We start from the raw sequence: 20068 nt of genomic DNA on the forward strand, positions 1-20068 counted from the left end.
CCTCCCCTCCTATTAACCGTCCCTCCTTTATCTCATACGTCACCAATCCAAAGTGAATTTTCCTTCTTCTTCTGCTGCTGCTTTGATGACCTCCGAAGTAACAAGGAAACCTATTTTAGCATCAGTTTTCACTGTCTTATCCCATTTTTTAAGAAAACTGATCCATCCATCCTCTAAATTACCATTGTCCCATGTGTGCATTCTATCTGTGAAGTAACATGTGTAGTGTAGACCTGGCAACACCTCATAAACTTGCAATGGGCATGCTGGGAATTATGCTGCCACATCGTGAGGGAGGTGTAAGAGTGCAGTCATATAATCACCATGGAGCAGTGAGTGAACATCACTTTCATGAGAGACATTCTGAAAACTGCTTGCATTTCTTGAATTCCATTGTTGTGGAAGACAAAACAGAACATTTTCGCTATGGTCCTCCTACGAAACAACAAATCACAGAATGCAAATTGCTAAATTTAGCACGAGGTAAGAAAATGCACCTCCAAAAATCAAAGGGAAACACAGTGTACTTCAAGTAAATAAACAGGCAATGTTCAAACATTTTGTTTCCTTTTCATTTGATAACAACTGTCTCATGTACTTAATTATCAGACTGTGTAAAATACATTTAAAAGTGAAGAATGCATTTGATACTGTATGTCAAAGGTTGGTTTAAATCCACTTTATGCTCAGATAAGCTAATAAGGACTAGACCTAGTGCTTAAAATGGGATCTGAACCAAAGTGCAATGTCTCTTCACTCAGGACCAATATGTTGTATGCACCCAGGGTGAAATTTGCAGAGTTGAGGGGAATTCCCCCTTCTGGTGACAAATTTCTGCCAACCCCTCCTCATTCTCCACTGGAATTTTTACAAATTTGTACCACACATCTAGTAAATTTTACCTATGCTGTACTGGGCTGAAAAAAGTATCTAATTAAAACATAGCCTGTGCCGACAATATTAATACTAAATAATAAAAGTGATTATTTCCACTTACGTTATAGCTGGTTCTATTTTTCAAAGACAATATTTACAGTTTCAATTGTCTTCTTCTGGTTATAACAAGAACCACCTGAAGAAGAGTGTTGAAATACTGTAAATATTGTGTTTAAAAAATAAATATGTGGCAAAACCAGCAAAAAAGTAACTGAAAATAATCACTTTTATTATTTATTCTGAAATTAAACTCTCTCTATTTTAATCTAAACCAATAACATTTATTTTTATATGCACTTAACATGCTTCAGCATTATTCAATTTAAAAGATAGTTCTTTCACTTCAGTTCATACTGTTATTTTAATGAGTCTCTTAGATTCTAGGTATATGAATGATGGAGCATCACAATTCCGAACTGGTAAGCTCACTCAAAACACTCTCTGGAAGAACTTTCGCTACTTTCCGTGGCTCTTTGTTGTATGTTTTTGGACACTGCATTTCACACCAGCTTATGGGTACCATAGGAACACCTAAAACAAAAAATGTAATTTACACTACTGTACTATGTTATCATTAGCAACACTTAAGTGTCCCAAAATTCCGATCAAAAATTCCCAACTATCCTAAATGACCATTTCTTTGTCTCACTTATAATGCTATGAACAATGACTGTGAAATCAGTATAACAAAACTAAATATGATCAGACCTTATCGAAAATTGTTACAAAAAAATTATTTGTAACCTTAGTTTTGCTGTCGCCTAATATCTTACATTTTCTATATGCCTCGAATAAATGTTTATGCACAAAATTACTTTCTTACTATTTGCTAAGAATGGGATAACCCACCCTTTTGGACACACCTTGTATAATGAGCTAAATTCACAAGTCAATTTATTTGGTTTGAGTTGGTGTTTTAAGTCCACTTTATGCACAGTAAGGCTAATTGGGACTGGACCTAAGGTTTAAAGTGGGATCCGAACCACTGTCCCACGTGCCTCCACCGGGTATCGAACCCGGGACCCCTTGATTATAAGGCGATGACGCTACCACTGCACCATCAGGGAGGCCCACAAGTCAATTTATTTATACTTATGATCACGACCCTTGTGTCACTATCGTGCTGTGAATGCATTGTGTGCCAACACCTCATCTAAATAGGTAAGCAACCCATGAGATCCCACCACATATACTTAAGCATATTGTTTGTCATCTTATTACTCATTACACAAGAAAGCTACCATATTGAAACGGGGTCCTAGTTAAATTTTTTTGTACACAAAAGCATAATTGTGTAACGAAAAGCTCAGAAAGCAATACATTTATCACCACTTGGGCTCAACTAGACCATCAACTATGTTGCGATGAATTTGCAAACTTTAGAAACCTGTAAATACTGAATAAATGGTTTCTCCACGGGCATGTCGTAAACCTGTGTAAATGGTGTCCTTGAAATATTTATTAAGTTATCTATCATTAAAATCATCCCCTCCCCCCAATCACTTTATAAATTTGAACCCTTTTTCAAAAGCCTAAATCTCAAAATTGTCACTTCTAATTTGACCATTGTTAACATTACTGGAGAGAGAACATCTGAGTCGTCTAGAAACCTTGGATTTCACTTTGGTGCTTTTTCATATAATGAGTATAAACAAGGTTCAAAAAATCTGTTTTGAACAACATTTGCAAGAGTGCATATATTCACAGAGCTAGCTAGTTCCAGTTTCATGTGCACTGAAATGTACCATCAGTTTGACTTCAAAGACTTTCAAACGAGAATCCTGGTATGCAGAAAAAAATGGTCACATGACTCGCTTCTTGATTCCTTACCCACCATACTGGATTGAAAATGGCAGGATTCATATTTTTAAATCGATTTTTCTTGGTGGCTATTTGTGAACAGATTTCAATTTTCTATTTTTCATTTGAATACTCCAAATAAGACCTTTAATTGTTGTTCTCATTATTGTTTGTTAAAATCAGCAATACTGCTAGAAATTTGAAAAATAAAAATTATATACAAAAATTTACAGTAATACCATTTTATGCTTTATGGGAGAAATTCATCTGTTACTCAAGGTTACCTGGTTTCTCAGGTAAATCATATTTGTCCAGGTTTACACCAGCAGGGGGAGGCCATCTATGGTGCAGGGTGCCCCGAAAGTAGCACCTTCTGATTCTGGATGTCTTGGCATTTAGGTGTTAATGATGACAAAATCAGATTCTTCCAGTTTGTACACAATGGATATGTTGGCACAAGCAGGCACGTAGCCAGGGGGAGGGCTAAGGGGGCTGAAGCCCACCCCAAAATCCTACAAGTATTTAATTTAAATAGCATATAGTGGTAATTAATTTTACTTCCTTAGTAGGATTAAACATTACATAACTTACATCGAAAAAAGTTTGGTGTACAATAGAGAAACCAGGTTATGTTCTTATATTCTACCATTTAATCCAAAGAAGAAATGGATCCGCAAATCTCAAAATGTATCTATAGTTTTCTTTGTGAGAGGTCACACAATATAAACATTATGAGTGAAATTTTGCCCTAACTTTTAAAGCCTCTTTTTAACGGAATGTGTAAAAGTTAGTACAGGGTGGCTACAGCAAGCAGAAATGAAATTCCCTGACTTTTCCAGGTTTTCCAGGACAAAATTTACATTTTCCCTGACAATTAGAAACTAAACTAAATCGATGTTTTTTGCAAATGGAAATAATAAACTCATACACAGTGGCGGCGAGGGGGAGGGGCAATTCCCCCCCCCCTCATTTTCCCCTGCTAATATGCTAAACCCTGTCTATAAAGGGAAATATACTCTCTTTGCCCCCACAGTTTTGGAACCCAATCACCGCATTGCAGTCAGTCATATAGATCCAGATCTGGATTTGTTAAGTACCAAAATTATCTTCAATTAAATTGACTTAATTTCTCTATTCTCTATGATTTGAATTCAAACTGCAACATAGTGAATTTCGAAAATTATTACAATTCACAAGCTAGGGAAGAATTATGGAATTTTATCATACGTAGTAAGTTTAAAATAAAATACTTGATTATTTTTTTAAGTTATGGCTAAATGAGATTAGAGTGAAGAGTGATTAAGACACACATTTTGTAATTTATCAGTCTCATCCATTCTCAGTATTATATGTTGATATTTCCACTGAGGTTTCGAACCCTCTGCTCTGTCCGATATATAGGCCCTCTCCCATCTTTTGCAAACAGAGGTGTTGGCTGGTTGGGGTAGGAGATGGATGATCGCTACCCGGAAGCAGTCGTTGAAACTGATGTTGTGGTGGTTGGTGTGGACGGCGACAGTGAAGTCCAGGGGTTGTGGGTGGAGGAGCGGTGGTTATTGATGTGGTGGTTATTGATATATATATATAAGTCAATCAAGACAAAATTCCCTGACTTATTTTGACACCCCAAATTTCCTGACTTTTTCCGGTTTCCCAGGTATTCCAGGTCTGTCACCACCCTGTAGTAGCAAAATATAATAACTATGAATTTCAGTACACTAACTGTACAAAATGTAAGAAAAATAATGGACAACGCTTGCATTGGATATTCACTCATACGCTGGATCGAGTAGCAATGTCTCTCCATTTATATAATAATAATAATAACGATAAATTTGGATTAAAATTAGTTTATATTTAATAACTTATAACAGTTATTATTGTGAAATGACAATAATAACCATGGTAATAATTATTGTCATTATTATTTCTACTAATCAAGTTTTTTCAGTGGCCTGCCCCTCTACAAATATTTCTGGCGATGCCTATGCTGATTAGGGATGAGCCCCCGAAATAAAATCCTGACTACGGGCCTGAGCACAACTGAAAATGTAAGATTATGGCATATATTGTAATCCAGAGTTCTCCAAATTACAGCCTTGTGGTTCACATCAGACGCACTGTTGTTTCTTACATGGCTCATGCTTAGTACTCATTTTATTTGTTGAGTTGTTGTTCTAAGTCCACTTTATGCACAGATAGGCTAATTGGGACTGGACTTACAGTTTAAAGTGGGATCCGAACCACTATGTGCCTCCATCTTACTTATTTTGAGGCATTAGTATGTGCAGTGTGGTATGCTGCAAAACAGCATCTGTTTGGTTGAACACAATTTATATTTGTATTTCTATTATTTAGTGTTACATTTCTGAAACTTGTGGCTAATTGCAGTGATGATTGGATGAAATTGATTGTCCAGACTAGGACCTGGAAATTTTGATGGCAAGATCAAAAGTCTACTACTAAACATGTTCAGTCAGAGCCGGAAACACATTTTCTTTGTACCAACCTGAGACTAGGACGGATCTGCATTACACCAAATTATCAAAAAATTGCAATGAACTAGAAAAGACTAGCATATGTACAGTGGGATGCACAAGTATTGCTTGACAATTGTCCATGACTACTCTCATTAATTTTCTCTCTTGCAGTTTTTAAGGGCTGTATTTTTACATATGCTGATGCAAAGGTGGCATTTTGTTTCAATTCCTGAAGATCTTTTTTGTTAATATGTATACGTATATGCATCCCACTGCACAGCTAACATACCTGATTCACTTTGGGCTATCACAACTCCAAGCTCATTTTCTGCTGTTGACAGTTGGTAGGTATTCATTTCTCCCATGGGAAGCTAAAATTCTGTTAAGTAAAACTGATCGTAATGGAACACTGACAATAAACCAGCCACCATAACATTATAATTTACGCAAGTAATTACACTGTTTATTTCTTAGTTATCACTCCTTCGCTAGTAATTTCATTTGCCACCATTGTCTTCATAAATGATCTTTATTTTTTTTCCTGAGCAACAAATATTCTAGAACACTTTCAGGACTGGTAACGTGAACAATCGTATTGCAAATGTAATTGAATGCAAAATACTGTACGAGGTAGATAGAGTAACAAGTGTGCCTGTCTCTCCTGGAAACAATGGTTAAAACAGTAGTAGTGTTCCCGATGGATGTGGTAAACACGGTTTTACTATCATGCACACAACGGATGACCCAACACCCCAATCACCACCCGGAAACAAAAAAAAAAAAAAAAAAAAAGAGCAAACTGAACCACTAATCATAAAGAACTATTAAATCTTAAAATTTCATTTAACTTTCGAAGTTGAAAAAAATTAGTGAAACCAACACCAACAGAAAGCACAACAGAGAGCACAAGCCAGGAAACACACACTAGCGGCACCAGATGGGGAAAAATCTAAGTAATGCCAGCCAGGAAGAAACAAATAAATGATGCACTACCATCTCCATTCTAGATGCCATATATAGGCATCCCCGATGGCGCAGTGGTAGCGTCGCCACCTTGTAATCAAGGGGTCCCGGGTTCAATACCTGGTGGAGGCACATAGTGGTTCGGATCCCACTTTAAACTGTATGTCCAGTCCCAATTAGCCTTACTGTGCATAAAGTGGACTTCAAACACAAAATCAATCAATCAATCAAAAACCAGATGCCATATACTCAATGAATGAAGGAAAAACCATTCAAATTAGCAACTCGGAAACACAAAATTTCTCGAATGCCGTAGTAGTGTTATTAAATGTGACATAGGTAATATTCTCAATATTAAACTACATGGAGAAAAGTTTCATCTAGCCTAGTTATATTTGTTTTTGCATATACAAATGAGTAACAGAGTGAGGGGGGGGGGGAAACTAAAACTAGTGGAATTTCAATGAGCCTTGCGTTTGAGTATTTTTGTTTAAAGTTCACTTTATGCACAGAAAGGCTAATTGGGACTGAACCTACAGTTTAAAGTGTGATCCAAACTACTATAGAAACTTCGGAAGATATGTAAAACTATAGGCTTCCTCATAACTTTAACTTGCGATGCTGCTCCCATGCCAGGGTTTCAGATGGGTTGGTGGATCTATATGTGCCTCCATTGGGTATTGAACCTGGGACTCCTCGATTACAAGGTGAGCATTTCAATGAGATGATGTACAATCAGTGCATAGAGTCCCATCACTGCCGTTATCTGGCTTTCAAGGTCAAGGTACACTACAATTGCTTTCAAATAGCTTCCTGTCATCTTGATGCTGCATCAACATTGAAATTTTGCACACCCACCAGGGATCGAATCCAACAGTGGGTTTGCATTAAAAGTAAAAGCACTGTACATCCAGCTACATGTGATCATGTATACTACAATTTTTATAGTTGCTATGTTTGTCAAACGACTGGCAAACCAACATATCCATTTTGGTAGAGAGGTAAGTGGAGAAAGCCCACCTAGCGTGAAGTCTCAAATCCCCCCCACAAGTTGTTCTTTTAGAGGCTCGAAGAGAATACGGGGGCCAGGTGCGTCTGTCGCAGGAGGGTTTCATTTCTCATAAGAATGAAATAAGTAATAGTTTTTCTTGTATGTACGCATTACTTGCATTGTAGAATTATTTTCCTGTAGTTTACGGTTATTACAAGCATAAGAAAACAGTTTTTCGTTGTGATGTTTCAGAACACACGCTCCCTTCATCAAACATTTATTTTCATTTTGACTAAAGATACAGTTATAACTAGAGCCCGTATTTATAAGCGAAATGCATATTCTTTTCCAGACTTCTAATGGTAAGAAGAAAGGTTATACTTTGTATTACATACCTTGATGAGCTATTTAACTAAGGTTGAAAGTGCTTATAAATGCTTATTCCTGCAGGAAACAGTTATGCTTGCTTATTTTATGATTTTGGTTTAAAACAGCATATTTTACCCAAATCTGTCATATTTCAATCCTATTTTAATCACACAACAGCATCGGGATGACGAGATCAATGCTTCTAAATAGCCGCACGAGAGAAACGGCAACCAAGAAAAGATACAGTCCATCCATAATCATTTTTCCAAATTACCTGATATTATAACACAGTTGAAAGCTCCAAATAATACATTGCAACATTTGCTTTCTCTCACTGATGAAATTTCAGTAACGTTGTATTCAGAAACTCACGGTTTTGGTAAAATTGTGTCCGACAAGCTGAGTCAGGAATTACTGAAAAATCCCGGTTACAAAACACTGTGTCAAATTTATAAAAAGATTTCTGGTGAAGAAACAGACATTGAAGAGGAATTCACCGAAGAAGAACTCTGATGTTTTTCACATGCGCCTGTGTTGTCATGCTACGTGGAAAAAACATTTTCACTGTACAAATCATTCTTCACTGACAGACGCAGGACGACCTTTCTTACATACTGTAACAGCTTTGAATAAGGTAAGAGATCTAATAAACAAATATTTTTTTTCAAATTTTCCTGTATTTGAATATGCTTATTTTGGTGCTTATTTTTTTCATTTTTTGAGCTTATTAACTTGCTTATTTTACTGTTTGATTATGCTTATAAATCCGGGCTCTAGTTATAACAATGGTTAGCAATTTTTGTAAACAAAAATAATCTGTTATATAATGGATATTGTCAATGTTACATTGTTGTAATATAACAACTTAACTGTGAAAAGAAGCAGTTTTATTTTTATTTCAGATAAAAAAAATGATCACATTATTTTTTTTAAAAAAATTATGAATCCCAAATATCATCAGGTAATTCAAAGTCATCATTGTTTTTACAAAGTCTCTTGATGTTTTCTGTTACATTAAATTTTAAAGATGGTGGCTTACTCCATTTGTGAAAAAGAAAACTCCATACTGGATCTATGTTACCATTTTCATTATTTAATTTATTCCAGTGTAATGTCTGGGAAGCTTCGTTCATTGCAGAAGAATCCCTGCCATATAAAGGTGGATATAAAACATGGTCACTGTAGTTTTTATGCACCTTGAAACCTTATTTGTTGAACATGACAGTTGCAAGCTTCAAACCTAGAATTAAAGGTGAGACTGTAGATGAGAACTGAGGAACATAAGGACAAAAGATGGGTGCAGATGGAGATGTCAGAATCTTGTTGTTTGCCTCCTTGAATGCAATTTCCAGTGTATACCAAATTAATAATTTGCAATTTTTTTTTTTTTAGTTCTTCGTCTTAGGAAGACCCTGATACAGGGTTGAAACGTTACCTGTTAAGTGTTTTTTATCTTAATAAACTGCCTTGGTCAGCAACTTAGTGTTTCTAATATAGCAACAAGGCTTAATTATATTACAAAAATTATGTATGGCAGCCCAATCTTCATGCTACAGCAAAGAGACATTATCTACCAATCTCCAACAACATAATTTTCTTCCATATGCCACATCTACTTACCTATTCCATCACACAATCTAGACACCATGCATAGACCATAACGTGACAACAAAATAAAGGATACAACTCGGGCAAGAATAATATCCCCTGGTCGATAACTCTTGTACATTTCCACCCTGTCTTTCTCCGTTGCTCTCACATCCTCCCGCCTGAGCACACCACGATACGGGTTGAAGAGGACATTTTCAGCCACACAGATAATGGAACACTTGCAGAAACGAGGGTTAACGATTGTTACCTGAAATTCACACATTTTATTACATACAGAATCAATCTTTCTGAAACATACTTTGGTTACTGTATGGTGGGAGGTAAGAAATGCACATTAAAATATTACATTACAGTCTATGTTATTCTATTGATACTATTTTGTTGTTATTTCAAGGGTCAATACCAGTAGCTATGTGCATTTACATTTTTGCACTCTTTCATATATTATTAAAATTACTTTCACTTTTAGCATAATTATTGTAAAGAATTCTTATTATAAACTCTGGCCCAAGTTCCGACTGTTTAATTCTGAATTTATCTTCGTTCATAGACATCTTTTTAAACTGTTTGATTTCTAATTATGTCCATTAACACATGCATTGCATTTTCTGGAGAACGATTTTTTACTTCCACATACTCCTATGTGATTCTTTTCAATCAGCCATTCATCTCCCCTATGGCATAGTGATAGTGTTGTCTTCAATTGTAATCAAGAGGTGCTGGTTTTGATACCTGGAGGAAGCACACAGTGGTTTGGATCCCATTTTAAACTGTAGGCCCAGTCCCGATTAGTCTCACTGTGTACAAAAAGTGGACTTAAAACACCAACTGAATTAATCAATCAATCAAGGAATCAGCCATTCTTTTACTGACTGCTGCTGCTATCTACTTCGCATGTGGGGGTGTGAAGGGGTAATTCATCACTAAATGTTTTTATGAGGTTAGGATGGTCAGGTTAAGGGTTCTTAGTGTTAATAAAATATCCCCAAATCCTTTCATTGTTAGATTAGGCGAGTCAAGTTTATGGCCCTTGGCATTAAAATAACGTCCCTAAATGCTTTAAATACCTGATCACATAATATCTGGTCTCAAGCATGAAACCCTCTTAGAGCCTTGCATGAAAATCCACAAAAGCTCGTGTCCCAGTCAACCAGAAACCAAGAAGACATACTCCTGTAAGATATATTTCAAATCGTAATTTTCATGGTAAATAATACTTGGTGAAGCTTTTAACGGTGCTAATTAGTTTCTCCTAGCTTTGAACTTAATCCCACAACAGTTTCCCATATTTCAAGCAATTTCTAGCACTCCGATAAAACATGCGGAAAATCATTAAACATTCAGAACTCTTATATAAACTCTCTTGTACTCTTATACGTGGTCTGTTAGGAAAGTGATGAGACTGATTTTCTGTAAACGATGAATTTTATTATTTTTACAAATCAAGGTTATCTCCTTCAAGATAGTTCCCTTGTGCAGCTACACAGCGATGGAGGCATTGTTTCCATTGTTCGTAGCAGTGCTGGAAGGCTTCTGCTGGAATACCTTTTAGCTCGTCGGTTACGCTCTTCTGGATATTATCCAAAGTATCAAAATGGCATCCTTTCAAGTGGTTTTTGAGCAAGGGGAATAAAAAAAAGTCACAGGGACTGAGATCCGGCGAATAAGGGGGCTGAGGAACCACAGGAATGCCTTTTATTGCCAAAAATTCATTGATGGAGACTGCCGTGTGACATGCTGTATTGTCGTGGTGCAGCATCCATGATTCATCACCTGTCTCAAGGCGGTTAAAATTTGATGGACAGTAAACACGTTCAAATTTAACTCACTACTGATCATTCTCACCGTCAATCGATGATCTGACCTCACAAGAGACCTCACTCTTTCCACATTGTCATCCATTTTTGAGGTTGAAGGTGTTCCCGCATGAGGTTCGTCTTCCACTCGTTCTTGGCCTTCTAAAAAGGACTTGTGTCATCTGAACACTTGTGCCCTAGATGCATGTTCTCAATAAGCCCTTTGTAACTTTTCATAAGTCACAGTAGCGGATTCGCCAAGCTTAACACCAAATTTGATGGGCACAACGTTGTTCAAACTTTTGCCAGTCCATTTTCGTAATGCACCTCACAAACACAACTTCACTTCAGATGCTCTCAACAATCATGTAGCAACTATAGCAAGTTGAAACTTGTTCTGAGTCAACGGCAAGCATTCACCTACCTGCCGTGTGAAGGAGGGAGCAGCAGCGATGTCGGTTCATACACAGTGTTGCCAGTCTCGTTACTTTCCTAACAGACCACATATGATGTGATGTATTGTGGATGGCAATAATGAGGAACTGCTCCTTCTTTCTTGTCCTTGTTTTGATATTAATCATTCTAATATAGTGCAACCTTGATTCAAGGATGATGGTAAATGGTACAGAGTCAGAATCCAAGGCTCAGTAATAATAATTATTAATTAAACAAAACCAAACTTACTCTTGCTGTAACTATATCCCCAGGAACTGGAACAATGCTTTGGTCATTACTGCTGTGCACTTCCACCAGGATAGACTGGAAATATTTATAAGATACATTCTAGTATACTCACAATCACTAAATAGTTCACAGACACACACAAATTACTATAAAATAAAGACATATTTGTTACTCTTTTATGCCGTGGTAGCTCAGTCATTAGGGTGCCGGACTACCATGTGAGAGACCAGGGTTTGATCCTGTGAGGAAAGAACCGGGATTTTTTGCACACGTTGAAACGACTCTCACATTCCCTGTGCTATGCACCATGCCATGAAGACATATAGGGGGTGTGCAGTTAGGACCCCACACTTTCTTGATCAAGGCTGAAGGTGGGGGTGATGTGATCAGCACCATGCCCCCTTGCCACCTTTACCAACAGTCTCTCCTCCAGGTACCCACATTATACGATGCTGGGTGGGTGCCGGAGAAACTTGATCCCCGATCTCTCGCATGGTAGTCAGATGACCATTCTCACATTATTCGTTATTATTATTAATTTATTTATGTTACGTCACGTTTCTGCCACTTTTGGCTAATTGCAAAGATGACGATGAATGAGGGATAAGGTGAAAGAGATGAAGGGACAATCACCAAACACACGACACAAGTCCCATAGTGGATTATACTGGCCATGGGGCCAGATGGCAGAGCGTCGTTAGTTTGCAAAATGCAGTCCAGGGTGAACTACGTCGAAGGGAGGATGACATTTGAAATTTATGAGTACTCTATTGATATGTCAGTGCAATAGTAACATTAATGATTATCTTACAAATCAATATATTAAAAATAGTATGTAATTTATTGTAATATTCTGGCATTTTTAAAATTTTATGAATAAAAACACATAATTTATGTCATGGGTTTTGTAAAATAAATGTCTAAGTATGTAGATGTCTTATTCAAAGGCAAAACCCATTGCAATCAGTTACACACACTAATCAAGGAGGTGAATGAACCATTCATGTTATTCAAGGAACATTTGCTACTTGACATTGGATCAATTGAATACCAGAAATAGGTATCAGTAAATTTCATATCAGTAGTTTTGGGATTTGCAACAATTCCTCATCAGTTCATTTTCAGATGCGTTGACGCACTGTACCCCCTTTGAGAATTATGTTGAATTTTATTTTAATCAACAGATTTCGATGCTTTATGCAAATATAAAATTGGTTTCAGAATGCAGAAAATAAAATAATGGAGATATTACATTCCAAAGTAAGGTTCACGTAAGGAAAAACATGCCACCTCGGATTACTTTCGCGACATGTTATTAATAAGAACGGTTTGTATGCACAATAAAATAGCATAAGAACATGTCGGAAATTGATATCAGCTTGAAACCTAACACTCCTAACCTAACGACATAAAATTATAGCTGGTGTTGGAATGTCAGGTTGGGAGCTATATTCACTTGCACGAAGTCTTTGGGCTGTTCTGCTTCATGCTAAGGTAACAGATGTATTTTACGTCACAATAACACATTTCCGCAAGCTAAAGTCAATGGAAAAAGTTCATAAACAACATAATCTTCATGAACCATGAAAAATATTTTACTTTCTTGAGGGGGTACAGAGGGTCAAGGGTACGTCAGATATTAATAACAAAACTAATTCACGAAAAAATGACATCTCTGTTCACATAATTAAGGACTAAAGTAACAGATTTTGTCCGAGTTAAACACCTTTTCAAGCTGTATTACAGTACACAAAATAAAGTTTACTTTATAATGCAAAGCCAAGTTTCAGGTTCTCCAGGTGTATGGGAACCCTGAAAGCACACACCATTGTGTGTATAAAAAACAATGCATATGCTGGAGGGATAAACTAGATATATAGTAGATATTTTTACAATACTTAACAAGCACGATTTCTGCAGTAAATTCATTAAGGACAAATAAATAATACTTTAACTCATGAGAAAAAAATAAATTAAAAAAGCAACTCCAATACTTACATTATCTTTTGAAGTGACGTGGACTTCACCAGCTAAGCTTGAAAAAATATATCCATGCCTTTCGTATGTTCCACGACCTACAGTATGGCCATCTACAAGACAAAGTCTTTGTCCTGTGAGAAAATATAAGAGCATAAATTTCCTGCACTAACACGATTTACTTACACTTTTTAACTAAGCTGGGCATATGGATACCAGTTTCATATATCGAGACTACAGCACCTTGAATAACGTAGTGTGGAAAACGACCCAAGAAACTGGTTCCCCAGACGGATGAGAAACATAGATGGCAGTGCGATCAATGTCGGTGCTAATTTTCTTATGAAAGTAATGCAGCTTTGTTACTTTTTGGAATATATTATGTAGATTTGTTTGTCTTGAAAGGCGGTACGTGAATTGATGGAAACAGTTATATTTGTGGTGTGATTTGCAGTCACGAAATGACATTAATTTGGAAAGAAAAGTAAAATAAAATTAATAAATAAATAGCATTGCTTAACACAAGAAGAAACATCGCAAAGTGATTCCGGACGTCAGGTGTTGGATTGTGTACTAGAGTTTTATTTTTCTATGTTATTAGAATATAAATAGTATCCTGAGAGATATTTCATAATGAGGCGACAAACCACAAGTGTCGCTTGGAAGCGAGCAGTCCGTCATCAATGCAGCCTTTCGAACCGTAGGGACACAAGCTCTGACTGCACCGTTTCCTCAAGGAGATTTTACACCAAAGCGACACATGACAAACGATATGAGGATTTCACACCAAAGCAACACGTGACAAACGATACGAGGATTTCACACCAAAGCAACACGTGACAAACGATACGAGGATTTCACACCAAAGCGACACGGGACCTTCGGTCCAAGGCAACTTTCACACAGAAGCGACACATGTTGCTTGGAAACGAGCCAATCAAGAGCAACATTTCACATCGTAGCAGCATGACGGGAAGAACAGGCCAGCGTTCGGTTGGTGAAATCCTCAAGTGATAAGTGTCGCATGACCCTTGTCGCTTTGGTGCACAATCTCCCTAAAGCAAGACACTCATTACACTGCGCATGCGCGAACAACAAACCACGGCAACATGTTGCAAGCTATTGAGGAAATGGCCCAGTTTGAGCAACGCACAAGCGACAAAGCGACACATGTGACTTATCGTGTTGCCTAGATCTGTTGTTGTAATGTGCTGTTTTTCGTGTCGCCTATCTGTTGTTCGCACAATTAGCAGCGAGCGAACGCTTGACAATAGACTGAAGGTACCATGTCGCTCGTCACTTAGTTGGGAACTCCCCCTGTAGAGCGTCGCTTCGGTCTGAGCACCCTTCCTTTAAGGAGCTTTCCGACCGAAGTAACAAGTAGCACGCGAATACGCCATATGAACGTGTCGTTTGCTGTTTGGACCCTCATGTGCAATAAATGCTATTTTACAGTCTGGAAGTGTGTGTCACTAGTGTGACAGTGTGAACATCCCGTGTCGCTTGTCCCATTGGTTTGAAAGTTTCCTTACACTAATGTCGATGCCACTAAGAAAGTTTTGTAGGGTTCCCCTTGTCAATTCATGGAATCATCATCATCATCATCACCGCGATTAGTTTAAAGTGGAAGAAAAGAGACATTAAATATCTAAAATACAAATGCTTCAGTGTGTATATCTTTAAAAGAAATGATGATGATAATAATAATGAACCTAATTCATACACAAAAATTTAGTTGCAAAGAGCATTCCACGCGTATTTTTTCTCCCGTATTATTAACGAAAGTATGACGATAACAGGACGTGGTCGACTGTCTAGAATGTTCGTTAATATCTTCGCGACCACTGTACCAAATATCATAGCATTTATCACATACATAGAAATGCTTCATGTAAAAGAATCAGACGTTGCAGAGAAAACTCCATTTACTTCCATTATAAGCAGACAAATACCAAGCACTGGGTTCAACACCAGCGCCTCTAGCGGATCATTTTCGAGTGGAACCAGCCAGAGCGCACAGAACTGTGCCATTTTCCACACTACGTTATTCAAGGCGCTGTAATCGAGACACATTAAAATTGGATATTTTGTGTTTGGCATGGATCGTACTTAGACTACCAATTGTATATTCTGGAACATAGTTCAAGGTGCCATTATGATTTTTACACGAAAACAAACACAATTTTTCACATAGACAGTAATTTTTGTTATTCCATTTTTCTTTTGAATAACACACAATATGGCACGTACAGCTTGACTACTGTTGTGGGTATGCAGTGTTTCCAACCTTCTTCACTGAAAAATACCTACTATCGTGTTCGTCACATGTGCAAATTGTACATTATGCACGGGTAGCTGATGGATAGCCCCATTTCCGATAAGGTTAGGTTAGGCAAGCATAGTTTAAAAAAAAAAGGTAGTTGGAAACACTGACGGGGTTACATCATCAAACGTACGCAGCATCTGGTTCATGTAGGGGAAGCAAATGAAAGCAATGGCAATTGTGCGTCGGTGAGATATTTCTCTTGAAAAATACATGATTTCCCGGTCAAATATATTCAAAGATGAAGGAAAATACCTCGACGAACATTGGAAATCTTAGAGAAACTCATTTCCGTAAGTAGTTTCTTCTGTAAAAATGAAGAAATGTGTCTCCGATATATCAAACTGTTACCAGCACATGTTTATAGCAATATTTGTTGGATAAACAAAAATACTTTACCAATTCAAATTTCTTCTGCAATAAACTAATAGCAGCAAAAGAACACATTTTTTAGTCTTTTTTCATATTCTGCACTAAAAATAATATTACTAATTATGAAGGTAACTTGCTTTTAGAGGATAAAAACTATTTTTTCTTGTAATGTTTATGTATAGGTTATTTTGCAAAAAGTACACAATGAAATTACACTACTTCAATTACAATGAACTCCTCTGCGATTAATTTATCCTTAATTCCACACATTCCTCTAAAAGTGTGACAGATTTCACCAATTTTCTAGTAGATTCCTCAAAATATTGTTACAAAACACCAGAAAGGAGGTGTTTCAAACATACATTCCAAACTTTAAGCACCAATGTATGAACATTTACATAACTCCATATAGACAGTAAGATACACTAGTGATGGTCCAATTTGATTTGATATAAAATTGTAATATTCCATAAATGAATTTGAGCTTCATTCTGGTGATTTTAGATTTAGATTTATTTCATCCATGAATCACATTTACATTTTCATGCTGTGATATTGGACATGTCCGTCAAACATTACAAGATACTAATACAATGAAATGATACCTTAGCCTTTTACAGTTTCATCCTTGGAGGTGTGTACTCGTATTAGTTATACTGTCTATACATAAAAGTAACGGTAACAGTTCGTTATATCAGACACATTTCTTAATTTTTGCAGAAGAAGCTACTTACGGAAATGAGTTCCTCCAAGCTTCCCCACATTCATCGAGGTATTTTCTTTCATCCTGGAATATATTTGACCGGAAAATCATGTATTTTTCAAGAGAAATATCTCACCGACGCACAATTGCCTTTGCTTTCATTTACTTCCCCTACCTGAACCAGATGCTGCATATGTTTGATGATGTAAGCCCCTGTCCAACCCCTGTTTTTAACTATGCTTGCCTAACCTAACCAAACCTAACTTTATCGGAAATGGTAATGGAAATGCATAATATACAATTTGCACACGTGACGAACACGATAGTAGGTATTTTTTGGTGAAGAAGGTTGGAAACACTGCATACCTACAACACTAGTAAACCTCTGCCTGCCATATTGTGTGTTACGCAAGCGAAAAAGGGAATAACAAAAACGGTAACAGCATTTCTTCCAATTTACAGGAGAAACTACTTAAGGAACTGAGTTTCTGTAGACTTTTGGAAGCTCGTGGAAGTGTTTTCTCCCTTCGTTCAACTTATTCGGCTGGTAAATCATGTATTTTTCGACATTAATGTATCTCCGATGCACGATATCTCTTGCCACCATTACCGTAGACTACGTGAATCAAATGTTCCGTGCGTTGGATTATGTAACCCCCTGTTAGTGTAGCAACCGCGAGGTAGTTTTACAAGATGACGTGTGAGCAGTTTTTTATTTTCCAATTTAATTTTCTATGTTTGCCTAACCTAACCTTCTGTGAATAGTTTGTGCGGCATTTTCCCGATAATTAGTTTGGACGTGTGAGAGGTTTTATTTTTTTTTTCAATTTAATTTTGTTTGCTTAACCTAACCTTCCGTGAATGGTTTGTGGATCAATTTTCTCTTAAAAACCTTCTGTGAATAGTTTGTGTGGCATTTTTCCGTTTATAAGTTTGTAAATACTGCATATCAGCTGACGATAGACAACGTGAGTCAAGATTTGCCAGCTTTGTTAGTAGGTATTTTTCGGTGAAGAAGGTTGGAAACACTGATATTCGAAACGAATGAAGCAATATCGCACCGTTACGTGCGTTCGGTAGCACTTAGAAAAATGCGTTATTTTAGTAGAAAAAGTGTTTGTTTTAGTGTAAAAAGCATAATGGCACCTTGAACTATGTTCCGCAATACACAATTGGTAAGTAGGAACCACGTGCAACACAAAATATCCAATTTTAATGTGTCTCAGATTTATGAAACTAGTACTCTAGTTTTTTCGGTAAAAATGAAGAAATGTGTCCCTGATGTATGAAACTGTTACCCCGAAAAGGGTTTCTACTTATTCAGGGTCCAATTAATGATTTTCCATAAGTTTCAAAAAAGGATTAGGAAGTTATTTAGAACATTTCAAATGTGGAAGTAAGTTTGAAGTTTGGAAACTAACTGGTGGTGCAGCAAGTACTGTGAATTATAATCTGAAACACATGCAACCATTCTTGCAAGGCATTGCTTCTGAAGCATTTATTTGGCATGGGAAATTTTAGACACAAGTAAAAGTGAGGAAGGAAATGTGGAAATGAGATAACACTTTACTATACCGGAGACGGATTTCTTCAAATTTACAGGAGAAAGTACTTACGCAAATCATTTTCTGTAGCGTTGTTGATGTTCGGGAATGTAGTTTTGATCCATTTTAATGTGAATGCATGGGGTTTCTACGAAAATCTATTTCTGATGTGCTATTGCTGCTGCCGCCATTTGCTTTCTGCACGAGAGCACAATACGCGCTATTGCTGCTTTTACAAGATGACGTGTCGAGGATGCGTCGTGAAGTTGTTGCCGGGTGTGGAGATGCCGTGGAATTTGTAATTCAACACGGAATCTTGAAGAAAAAAGTGGAAAGCAGGACGTGGAAGGTTAAAATTAAAAGAATTCAGTGTATTTTCTTTCATCGAGAAAAACCGATGTTGTCCGTATATGCTAAATTGAACGAAAGGAGTGCTAATGGAACCTAACCTAACAGGCCTAACATAACCTAGTAGGCATACCTCGTCCCCGTGATGGTTTGTGGGGCTATCGTGAATTTTTGGGCTAACATCAATGGTTTTTGGGGCTACCCGTGCATGGTTTGTGGGAAAAAAGGAACAACAGTAAGTACTCGTTAATGTAAAAAAAAATACATTAGAAATTCATTATTTCACCTAAAGGAATGTTCCGCAATGCAGAATAGTATGTTAGCAATGTAAAAAATTGCGAAATAAATCATTGATAGGTGTCTCCGGTATAGTAAAGTAGTACCGGAAATGCTAATAAAAAGGAGAAAAAGAAAAAAAAATCTCACCTGGAACACAGATAAGTCCATCATCGTTCTTCTCACTCATTACTAAAATAATAAAGAGAAAGCCATATTAATATATAGCCTATATACAATTTACAAAAATGTGTTTTGGGTTTATCATTTAAGCCAATTTTTAAATGTTTTTCCTGCAAAGAATTGTTCTTTCTCACATGCACTTGGCCAGTGGAGAGACGTTAAGTATTCTGAACCATGACAATGAGCTTAAATATAGTTCATACACTTCCATCAGGAAGAAGTTAAGCGTAAATAAGTAAATAATTCATGTATTATGATCTTAGCTTGAATAATGTAATCAATGCTGGATATTTTACAAATTTAGTACAAGGCACATCTCAGACGATCTCGTCAGTGGTATGGTAAGCCTTGCGATAGTAGATATTTACTTACTGTATGTTTTTTATATATATATAACACAAAATTATGTAATTTTTCTATAGTGGTATTAAGTTCAAAAAGAATAAACTGCTCTCAAATGTTCAATTCGAACATACACAAGTTTCAGAAAGGCGATTGACGTTCTTTGCATTTCATTTGTTCTAGGCATTGGCAGTGGTGGCAGCTCACGGTAGTCGCGAAATGCTAAACTCTTCCGCTTTTCGCTCGTCATTTAAGTCCGGAAGGGGGGGGGAGAGTGGCCCACCTGGAAAATGAGTAAAATATATATATATATATATATATATATATATATATATATTTCACACAAATACTTTCATTTCAGCCACAATAA

The 20068-nt window shown here is 36.8% G+C and overlaps 1 protein-coding gene across 2 annotated transcripts; it reads right to left on the bottom strand.

The window, feature by feature from the left end:
* Nucleotides 1-1195: 1195 nt before the first annotated feature.
* On the bottom strand, nucleotides 1196-19865 carry Csl4 (exosome component 1 Csl4). Of its 2 annotated transcripts, none has more exons than XM_083127525.1 (7): nucleotides 19729-19865; nucleotides 19324-19365; nucleotides 13629-13741; nucleotides 11631-11705; nucleotides 9224-9397; nucleotides 5506-5587; nucleotides 1196-1467 (listed from the first exon to the last, which is right to left on the bottom strand). In XM_083127525.1, the coding sequence occupies exons 2-7, from the start codon at nucleotides 19361-19363 to the stop codon at nucleotides 1340-1342; spliced, it is 612 nt and encodes a 203-aa protein (XP_082983651.1). In that variant the 5' UTR covers nucleotides 19364-19365; nucleotides 19729-19865; the 3' UTR covers nucleotides 1196-1339. The 2 variants fall into 2 exon arrangements, with proteins under 2 accessions (XP_082983651.1, XP_082983652.1); XM_083127526.1 differs by having other exon boundaries at nucleotides 19833-19864.
* Nucleotides 19866-20068: the final 203 nt, after the last annotated feature.

The sequence above is a fragment of the Lepisma saccharinum genome, chromosome 8 (genome assembly GCF_977018435.1).
Source record: "Lepisma saccharinum chromosome 8, izLepSacc3.1, whole genome shotgun sequence".
NCBI classification, from domain to species: Eukaryota; Metazoa; Arthropoda; class Insecta; order Zygentoma; family Lepismatidae; genus Lepisma; species Lepisma saccharinum.

Bases quoted from the DNA above. Each gene is read 5' to 3' on its own strand.
- Csl4 (XM_083127525.1), bottom strand. From the start codon at position 19,363: ATGAGTGAGAAGAACGATGATGGACTTATCTGTGTTCCAG. The intron at 13,742-19,323 runs GTGAGATTTTTT...ATTTTCTCACAG, and splicing joins TGGACTTATCTGTGTTCCAG to GACAAAGACTTTGTCTTGTA. The intron at 11,706-13,628 runs GTAAGTATTGGA...AAATATTTCCAG, and splicing joins ACGTCACTTCAAAAGATAAT to TCTATCCTGGTGGAAGTGCA.